The sequence below is a fragment of the Alligator sinensis genome, unplaced genomic scaffold, assembly GCF_000455745.1.
Source record: "Alligator sinensis unplaced genomic scaffold, ASM45574v1 scaffold1424_1, whole genome shotgun sequence".
NCBI classification, from domain to species: Eukaryota; Metazoa; Chordata; order Crocodylia; family Alligatoridae; genus Alligator; species Alligator sinensis.
The window spans coordinates 141985-152741 of NW_005843361.1; the positions used below are offsets into that span (position 1 = coordinate 141985).

General features: G+C 41.4%; 1 protein-coding gene across 2 annotated transcripts in view; it reads right to left on the bottom strand.

Moving 5' to 3' along the window:
- Positions 1–10757, bottom strand: part of LOC102385573 (NAD(P) transhydrogenase, mitochondrial-like) — a 57233-nt gene that overhangs the window by 12295 nt on the left and 34181 nt on the right. For both annotated transcript variants that reach the window (XM_006038468.3, XM_025194972.1), the window contains 4 exons: positions 9443–9622; positions 8294–8453; positions 3913–3994; positions 669–787 (listed from right to left, as the gene is read on the bottom strand). In XM_006038468.3, coding sequence (XP_006038530.2) covers positions 669–787; positions 3913–3994; positions 8294–8453; positions 9443–9622 — 541 coding nt within the window. The remainder of the gene's footprint in view (positions 1–668; positions 788–3912; positions 3995–8293; positions 8454–9442; positions 9623–10757) is intronic.

Genomic DNA, 10757 nt, shown 5'->3' on the forward strand with positions numbered 1-10757 from the left:
TAGAGAATATAAGTAATTATACTATTCATAGCCCATTCTTTTTCTATATGCCTGGGGTTGGGGGAAGAGAGAAGGCATCTGATTATTCCTAATCACTGTAGTGTATCAGAAAATCAAAAATGCTATAATGGCCTTATAAAACTATAAATTAAAAAATGACTGAGGCAAGAAGAGTTGGTAACCTATAACAATACAGTACTCCATATACAGAAACATAACTAATGATGGGGTCTTCAAACATACAACCTTGCCCGATCTCTCCTCTCATTAATGTCAATGGTAAAATGGGAGCTTTAAATATCAGAATATGTGTTTTTCCAATATTCAAAATAGTATAGTTGCCTTTCTTTATACCATTATCACTGACAGAATACGGGTGTTAATTTGGTGAAAATGTATTTTGTGCAGACTGTGGCAAAATATTACTTGCTATATTATTATGCATGAATGTCAGAAATATACTAAGTCTTTTATATCAGTCAGACAAATGTTTAGCCTTTTCTAGTCTTAATACTGGTCTTCAAAAAGCATCACCATAAATCATTACCTACCAAACTGCCATTTGGGCCAAAATGAGTGTTATTTGGCCTAATTAAAAATGGAAAATTAAACTACAATATTTAGAATGATTTAAATCTACAACAAGCTATTACTGATTCATCCCTTACCTGGAAAATCTTCATTGATCTCATCCATTTCTAATACAACATCATAAGGTACACCAGCTTCTGCCAGCAGCACATTCAGCTGTCCTGGCATCCGGCCTGCTACAGGATGGATGCCAAACCTAGAAACCAAGAAAGCAAGGAATGACAGCTTTTGCATCCAAGTCATGCTGGACTAATAAATACCGAGTGATGAATGTCAGCAACACTAAGCATGGGGAAGCTGTCTGGTTCCAATACTCATATACCTGAACCAGATGTAGAGAAGGAGCTAAAGAATACTGGTAATGGAACTGCAAATTGGGAAAGAACATCTAAAGTATATTCCTGTAATCAGTATTTGAGAGTGAGAAAAAAGATGGACTGCAACACCTTGAAGAATCAGCATCTTGTTGGTTAGAAGTTATTTATGTAGTCAATGGCATGTTATTGGATTATTTTATTTTACACATAATCCAAACCACAGAATCTAAATCACTCATGAATACCATGTATCATATGCACACTGTATATGTATAGCACAAGAATGGGATTAGATCTGCAGGCAACAAAATACCATTTAAAAACTTAAAAAGGGATGAAGATTATTTCTATTTTCTAATGCAAAGACGGCTTCCTGGTGTATATTCTAAAGATGCACTTCAGAATAAGCTATTCCTGGGCACAAAACAACTTTTCAAAAAAACTGGCATAAGAACTGCAGCAGTTAATATTCTTTTCAAAGAAGAAGGAAAAGAATGCCTGAATTCCCAAAGCTACTCAACATTCATGACCTTCTTAAATTAATGCTATGGAAGATTGGATTCTCTCTGTGCTAGGATCATATTCATACAGGATGCATCTACACATGCACTTTACTGCAGAGTAGACTAGCTGGCTCCGCAGTAAAGTGTCACTGCCTACATGTGTGCCAGTATTAGGGCGCACATTTAATTAATTAACTCCACCATAAGATAGTACTATTAGCGACAATACTGTCTTATGGCAGAGTTGACTGCAGTGAAACGCATGTGTAAACATAAGTTGCACCCGGTCAGCCCAGACAGCAGGGGGCCAGACTCCTGCCTGCCTCCTAGCCACATGGCTCTGCACGTTTATCACTCTTGTGCCCCAGCCAGCCCCTCCGCCACCTGATACTGTCACCCAGAGTCCAGAGCTGACTTCCTGATGCTGCTGCCAGCCTGGGCCTGCTCCACCCCAGCTCAAAGTGCTGCTGTCCTGGGCACCTGTGTAGACGCTGCACCCAGGAGCAGTCCACTTCAGCTGAAACAGCTCTGAAGTTTATCCCTTTGCATTAATTGCACATGTAGATGCACTCCCAGTGTTTACTGCTATCAGACTTCTTGCATAGATGATTCCATGAGGAATACGGATAAAGATATGGGTTTTTCCGTATGTAATTTATACTCCCAAATCACTTCAGTGCTTTTAAAATTCCCATCCTGGATTTTCTAGGGCTGTGCGAAGCTTCAGGTGGTGATTCGATTCAGTGGCCGAATCTCCGAATCCAAATCAAATCAGGGGACCAATTAAAAGGTCCAAATTGATTCGAAGCTCTCCAAATCTTTGGAAAAGATTTGAAGAGCTTTGATGATTCGGGCAGTCCCTGGTGGCTGCAACAGGGAGCTGTAGCCAACTCCAAGCTGCTAAGTACTAGAGGCGGGAGAGGGGACCATGGGGGGACCCCTACCAAATGCTGTATGGGGGGCTCTTCACAAACCCCCCGATGCCTTCCCACTCCCCCAGCCCCCATGGGTGCCCTGCCCGCTGTGGCTCCAGCCCTTTAAGCAAAAAAAAAAAAAAAATGGAGAAAAGCCCTGGGAGACTCTGCTCCTGCAACAGTCTTGGGGCTTTGGGGGCTCATGGAAAAGCCCCCCCATGCAGCATGGGGCAGCGGGGATTGCCCCCCGCCAGGCAGGAATGGTGAGTCTGGGGTTTTCTCAGGGGGGGTTTTCTTAAAGGGCCAGAGCCATGGCAGGCAGGGCAGCCATGGTGGGGCTGGGGGGGCTTGTGCAGAGCCCCCCATGCAGCATGGGGCAGTGGGGGGGCAGCAGCGATCCCCCCCCGCAGCAACACCCACTGAGTCAGGGCTTTTTTTTAACAAGTGCCAGGAGCTGGGGTGGGCAGGGCAGATATTGCTGAACTGGGGTGGATGGGCCTCCCTGATTTGGGACAGTGATTCAAATAATTAAATCAAATCACTGTTCCCTGCATCGGCTAAATCCGAATCTGAAGCGAATACTAGACGCTTCGCGCAAGCCTAGTATTTACCTATATCAAAGATAAACTAATTCGTAAAACAATCATTGGCACATTTGAGGATCTAAGAGCCTATTACAGTGCCCAAATGCAGGGGTTTGGCACCTTACCCAGATGTTCCAGTTTGAAAATTGAGCTCTTATATTGAATAATACATTATATACTATGTACCTATATAATGGAAATATGTTGCAAATTTCCTACTGATTTTCTGCCACCATTTTTAATGTTGTATACACCACAAATTTTACATAGTCACTATCTGGCCAATTTAAATAGAAACATAGGGCACTTGTACACATGACAATTTGCTCATGTACACATGGTAAAATGTGATGCAAAATCACCATTTGGCTAGCATAATGGCATCATCATGCACATGTGCATGAGGTTTTGTCATGTCAAACTGTCCCGGACTGTGGCAACTTAGACCACCTCTGATGTATTTTGGGTTGATTGTGGAAAATTGTCCCATTGTGGACAAAAAAAATCTGTCACTTGTACATGTCACATACATGCCAGTAATGAAAGTACTCATTATGTCAGTAATGAAAGTACTGAAATTCCACTTATGTAAAATATGTCAATTAATAAAACTATTAATGTTGCTGATCTGCACATATCACATTGTGTAGTTAGTGACCCCTGCTATAATTTAGTACTAAGAGTCAGCAGGCTTGAATTGTTACATGGTGCCCCCCTTACTGTATTTAACTTTGAACAGTGCATGGAGCAATTTGGAGATTTTTGACCTGTCACCTGTAACAGAGTGATGGCATATTTTGATAACCATCATGTCACTTTAAGGGAGACAGATTGAGACAACATGGAAAAAAAACCCCATAACATGTACAAGGGCCCATAGCAGGCCAGATCCACTGAAGTAATGGAGTCAGCGTAACCCCTGAAATTAAAGGCTGGCCCCTCTGAAATCAGTAGTTATACCAATTCAACCAGTTGAGGATCAGGACAAATATATGCAACTTACCTGGCATTCTTTCCTTGTTCATTAAGCATTTTCACCATGTCAGCAATAGGATACTGGGCCTTGGCTGCACAAAGACCCCAGCCTAAGCAATCAAAACATTTCGGTGTTATTTAAAAAAAAAGCGCATCAATCCTCAGAAACCAGTATACAGTTCTGTATTTTTCTGCACTAATGACATTCAGAACCCCATTTAGTACAGAGGTCTCAATTGCCTGGTGGAGGTGTCACATGGGCCACCCAAGGTCAAATTAAATTGCAAACAGATACTTTAATGTGGTCGCTCAAGACAAGGATATTACTTAATATAGGCTTCTCCGTAAACTGAAGTGCAAAAACAATAGCCAGCTCTGCCTACAACACTTCTTTCATTTGAAGATCTGAAAGAGAATAAAAATGACATTCCAATTCAAAGGCAATTATGGGAATGAATTTTATGAGAAGGGAGCTGAATAAAAGAAGTAATTTATTCATGGGTGATAAGGAAGCAACTGTATCTCTGTAATATCATTAACAAACATGTAGCAACACAATCCTATAGCACTGCACAATCTGAGATGGAGGTTTTCTTCTGTTGGGGTTAGGAAAATGCGTTTAAAAATGGATTTGTCTCCTTTGTAAATTTTTGCAGTGGCCTGGTCTCACTATGCAGTTTGCTAACTGGTTTCAATCCAAGGGGCTGCTATGGCAGACTGAGAGAGCAAGACAAGAAGGCACTCTCTCCCCACATCTTTCCACATACACCAGACAACAGAAAGGGAATCAGGAAGGAGCTGCAGCAGTGGGTCAGTCTCACCCAAGCATCTCTCTGTACAGGGCAGAACTTTTGGATTCATGTCAAGCTGGTGCCAAGGCAACAAGGTCAAAGATCTGGTCCTCTTAGGCTATTTCCCCAAATCCTACTATATATACCAGTGTAGCTCCGTGTTTTACTGGTGATGAAGAACAGGAAGGAGAGATGCCTCCTGATTTTCCAGGCTGAGTTTGCTGTCATTCCAGTCAGACAAAAATTGTTTTAAATGAGCAGACTGAGGAGATTTGATGAGATGTCTTTGAGAGTCAGTATATGTGGGACCCTGTGGTGGCATCAATCATTTTCCAAAACTGAACCAGATCTTAACCCTCCTGCCACCTCTTAAAAGGAAGTGTGATCTACCCTTTTTTGGCCTATGGAGAAATTAAAATCACAGAGAGGTTAAGACACTTGCTCACAATCACTCACCAAATGACTGTATGAGACAGGAACTGAACTTTGAGATTCCCAGCCCCTGCTCTAAGCACTAGACAGATTTTCAGCTGTTCAGTCTATTGGTACAAAGCAGCTGTGAATCCAGGAGATAAAGCCAGAAGAGCATGCCCATGTGTTAGGAAAAGCAGTCAGGGCAAAGGCAATTAAAGAGCATAAAACGGGGTGTCCCAAAAGCCAGCAGATCCCCAGCTGTCAGAATGGCCCCTGGGAGCTGTTGTCCAACAGCTGGCAGCTTTAGGAGAAGAGGGGAAGGTCATGAAGTGGCATTTAGCCAATTTTTGCCTTTCTTTCCCAGCCTGAGCTAGTCACAGCACAAATGCATACCAGGATCTTGCCCAGATCCTGCCAGTTGTTACGATTTTCCCTAGGCACAAAATATATGATTTATTAAGGGAAAAAATTACCACCATCATATATCGTGGTCCTACACAGCAACAAATCCAAAGCAGGCAGTTAAGTGAGTGAAAATTGAAAACACAAATCACCAAACTCCCCAAACCCTGATTAGAAAGAAGCAAGTGGTTTTTAATACTCTGCAGCGTTCCACTCTGAATTCACAGTGCTGTTCCAAATAAAGACTCCAAGACCCGTAAAAACATTTCTTTAATCTCCTGAGGAGAAGAATATAAACATCTTGACCAGCCACAAATATCTAGGACTGAGAATTCAACACTGGATTTTTAAATGTGACTGGAAAACAGAACCAAAAATGTCACTTTGTGTTATTCTTTAAACCACTATTGTTACTTAAAACAACCTGTTTGGTAGAGGGTACCTTGACGGTTTCCTTTTTCTCCATGTTATCCCTTCTCCTCTCAGAGGCCCCTCATCAGGATGACCTATCCATCTGGCTAAGAAGGGCCAGATGCAGCTGTGTCTGAAGCCAGCCAACTGTTCAATTAGCAAGGTTTGTTTGATTGCAATAGTAGGTGGGTGAAATATTTCTAACCTCTGCAATCCACAGAGAAGAGGACTGAGCCCAGGGCATAACCTCAGATTCCAGCTGAACTGCCAAGTAGATCGGTTGTCCAGATAATGTTCAACCCATGTGGGCAATCCATAGCAAAAGAACTATTTTAGTTAAGGGTTTTTCCTACATGTTTGGGACCAAAGCCTTTGGTTAACATACATTCATAAAATACACAAGCATTTTGTGGTTTACTGTAATGAAAGCAGAATGCTGATCTGGCATGTCCAAACCCAATGGACAGTGTCCTGCGGATATATGAGATGTGTAAAGACCAAGCGCTTCACGATCTCTATAAATATTTTCCACATACAGTTACATCTACAGAGTTAAGATATGCCTCCGACTTTGACACTGAATTTTTTGGGTATTGTTTCATATTTTAAATGAATTAGTATCTGCCAAATAATGGCCCAGGACCTGCTGTTCTTAGTGAAGTCTTCTGGAATGGGCTTATTTTAGGAAAATTAATAGCCAGATATTGTTTTACTCTTATATGTATTAATGAGGAAAAGTTCAATCATTGAAGTAAGTGTAGTAACTAATAATTGCATGCCCCTTTTCCACAAGGGAGTGTAGTCTCCTATTCAGAATAGTATGTGAATTTTCCCTCAGGTTTTTGATGCATTTGGCATCCTGTTTCATCTGCCCTTAGGGCCCACTGCCACATCAGCATTTTTAAAGCTGAAGGGACAGACTGTCCAACAAAACCTAGACTGGTTGCTATTTTATAAAATGAGGACCTCCTTTGGGGTCTTAATCTGATTTCACTTCAGACCAGGTAATGTAGAGTAAATGCACAGAATTCAGTGAAGTGTTAATGGTATACAACTAGTTGTATTTGGCCCTTTCTCCACAGATGTGCAACTGAGATGGAGCTACATTCCCAAATGGCTTTGTAAAGAATTCTGTGGAATATAACAACAAATCACTCTGGAGCATTAAAGACCCATGGGATGTAAATTATGCTACCATCTAGCTTGATTTTCCTATTTTAACAAATGTTTTCATTGGGTAGAACTTTTATTTTAGTTGTACTAAGGAAATCTCTGTTCCCTACTCATCTCATATCTGCAGGTGCCATGTTTAGTGGGCTTAATATGTCAGATCTGCCTTCTGCTTTCATTATAGTAAGCCACAAGATAGCTAATGCATTTTATAAATGTGTATTAACAAAAAGCTTGTGTCCCAAAAATGTATGAAATAATTCTTAACTAAAAGAGCTCTAAAATAGGTGCTGTGCTGTCTGCATATTATGATATTCCCAAATTCTGAGACTTCATGATATATAAACACTCCCAAATGTCTAGTTGCTCAGTTTTCTCCAAGTGTCACCACTGCTGTACATACAATAATTCTATTTCCCAACAGTCCATACATTTAATTTATATGAAAATAGTAACTCCATCTTCCCTTGGTCAGAACACTTCATAATACTGTTCTATCCATTTGCTGCATCCACCTGTCATCTCTGGTCTAGTTTTGAGATTTGAAGTTCTAGGCCAGAGATGACCTTTTTCTTATTTACCTGTACAGTATCTAGCACAATAACCCTGTTTCATGAATGCTACCTCATTTCAATAATAAATCCTGTTGCAGTGGATATTAATAGTACAGTACTATGTTTATGCCTCTAGGCATCTTCCAAATGGTCAAAAGGATATAATCTCTGCCACATTTGTGGCCTAAGGACAAATATAAAGGCTACAACCAGAGGACTGTAAGTAGAAGATTCAAAGTGAGGCTTGGCCATGTCTTGGTAATATATAATCAACTAGATTCCCTGTCAGTGACAGGGCAAAATCGGATGTTCAAAAGTAACTTAAGGCCACTCTGTAGGTATGCTTAAGAAGAAGCTTCTCCCAAACTTGGAAACATGTTTGGAAGAAGGCACAGAAATGAATAAGCAGGAAGCTGAGAAATGGTTGAAGAGTACTAATCAATGGTAAAAACTATAAGGACAGTGGATGGTCAACATGAAATGAAACAACAGAGGACAAAGCTATTAATCACTTTTAATACTGTGACAGCGAGTCTCAAGTTGATGTGATAATGGATAGATCAAAGTAATTGGCAAGGAAGAACTAAGCAGAGCATTATGCAATATCTGAATCAGCCTCAAAAGCCTATTACTGAGTAATTCTATAAAAAAATATCTGAACTCTTACCTGGGGTAATGATGATAGAGTTAGCTTCTTTTATCATTTCAATAGCTTGGTCAACTCCAATTTCAGTATGTGTTCCAACAATTTCCATAGGTTTCCCTCCAGCTGTAGAAGTTGTGCCATATCCACCCAAAATGACGTTTGGCAAAGACCTGTTCATGGCCTAAACGTGAAGATGTTAAATAAGCACGTTGGTTAAAAATAACCATACCAATTCCATACAGAAAGCTCTGAAATAAACAATTAATTTGATGCAAATCCTCAAGTAGTTTGGGAAGAAAACTGCATATTATTCAGCTCTTCAAAGTGCATTTAAAAGAGCTCTGAAGCCAATACATCAACAGTTCAATAGTTCAATATTTTATTGCTTTCTTTTGGAAAGCTACAGTATCTTTCTTGGCATATAACTCATAAATTTTGAACATGGTTTTTCATACATGTGCTTGAAAAAAAATCTTTTTTTTTCTTTTTTCTTTTTTCTTTTTTAAAGCAATTTTCTAATAATTTCTCTTCTCCTCCTCTTCTCTTCTCCTCCCTTAACATTTTTTGCTAAGGAAACAAAACGGTATTTGGTTAAAGAACATCTCCCCTCTTGCTCATTATGAACAGCATGTTTCCTCAAAGCCAATTATTGGGTGAGATTTTTCCTGTAGGCTGTTCAGTCCTTTTCAAAACACTGACTGACATTATTGAACTTACAAGCAAACCACACTACTACTTATTGCATTTCCTAGTTCGTGATTAGAGTACGTTTAGAAGCCAGATGACAAATGTAAGAAACTGTTAGCCTACATTCTAGGTATGGTAACAGTGAGGATAATTTGGCTACCGTGTCAATAAGAGTGCCAGTCAGTACCATCTGTAATGATTTCTGATTATGAGAAACTAAAATAAGATCCCAAGTTGCTCCTTGTATCTAAGGAGCTGACATACCAAGCCCTAACTCTAAAAACTCACTGGACAGCTGTCAAACTGTTATAACTTTTGATTATTTCCTACTAGTCTGACCTGGATTCAAATGGGCAACCAATCATTTAGGCCATCCCCTCTGCATACACTTTCCTATTTTAAAATGCTCCCACAGTCAAAGATCGAGACTAATTTAATGAGAAAGTGAACAAAACAGCTCTAATACATATATTTCTATCTTACCACACACATGATGTAAGAGAGGATAGCTCCAGATGAACCAATCAAGGCACCAACAATTGTCATCAGGTTGTTGTCAAGAAGAAAACCTTCTGCACACAAAGCCCAGCCAGAGTAGCTGTTCAGGACAGTGATGACCACAGGCATGTCAGCTCCACCTATAGCTGCTGTAAGAGTCACTCCCTAAAATTTAGCACACACCATAGAAACAAAAGCCAAAGAAAAGTCACATTTAAGGAATAATGATCCAATTGTTAATTATATTAATTTAAAAGTACAACAAACAAAAACTCAGAAGAACTTGGCTATGTAATGATTACCATTATGGGTCCAATTCTGGAAGGAGCTGAGCATGCAGATTGTCCAAAGATGTTATAGGAGCCAAGTCATTCAGCACCTCTTGTTCTCTAACATAATCCCAAAATCAGGCCATACTAATAGTACTATTTTAGAATCTAGGACTATATATACATATGAGTAGATAAGCACCCACTGCTTAGTTTACAGCAATGTCCTTTGCTGAAAAGTTTTGGGATCTTGGAGGGTCTCGCTAGTAGGGCTATGCGAAGCTTTGGATGATGATTCGATTCAGAGGCAATTCGGCCCAATTTGGTGGCTGAATCTTCAAATCCAAATCAAATCAAGGGACCAATTAAAAGGTCTGAATCAATTCAAAGCTCTCTGAATCAATTCGGAAAACATTCAGAGAGCTTCCACGATTCGGGCAGTACCTGCTCACTGCAGCAGGAGCTGGACCCGGAGCTGATAAGTAAGGGGTGGAGGAAGGGAGCCTGGAGGAGCAGAGAGAGGACCATGGGGGGAACCCCTGCCAGGCCCCAACCCCCGCCCGCTCCCCTAGCCCCGCTCTCACTGGATGTTGCCAGGCAAGGGGGGGCAATCTCCGCTGCCCCCCACTACCCCACACTGTATGGAGGGCTCTTCCATGAGCCCCTCAACCCCTACCCACTGTCCTAGCCCCCGCCATGGCTGCCCTGTCTGCCCCAGCTTGGGCCCTTTAAGAAAAAAAACCCCCGGTATCACCAGTTCCTACAGTGGCCTTGGGGCTCTGGGGGGGCTCATACAGAGAGCCCCCATGCAGTGCAGAGCAGTGGGGGGGGCAGCAGAGATCACCCCCCCTGCCAGGCAGGAACCAGAGAGTCCAGGATTTTTTTGGTTTTTTTTCTTAAAGGGCCAGAGCTGGGGCAAGCAGGGCAGCCAGGGAGGGCTGGGAGACCGGACAGGGATCAGGGGGCTCATGCAGAACCCCCTCATACAGCATGAGGCAGTGGCGGGCAGCAGGTATCACCCCCCCCAACAG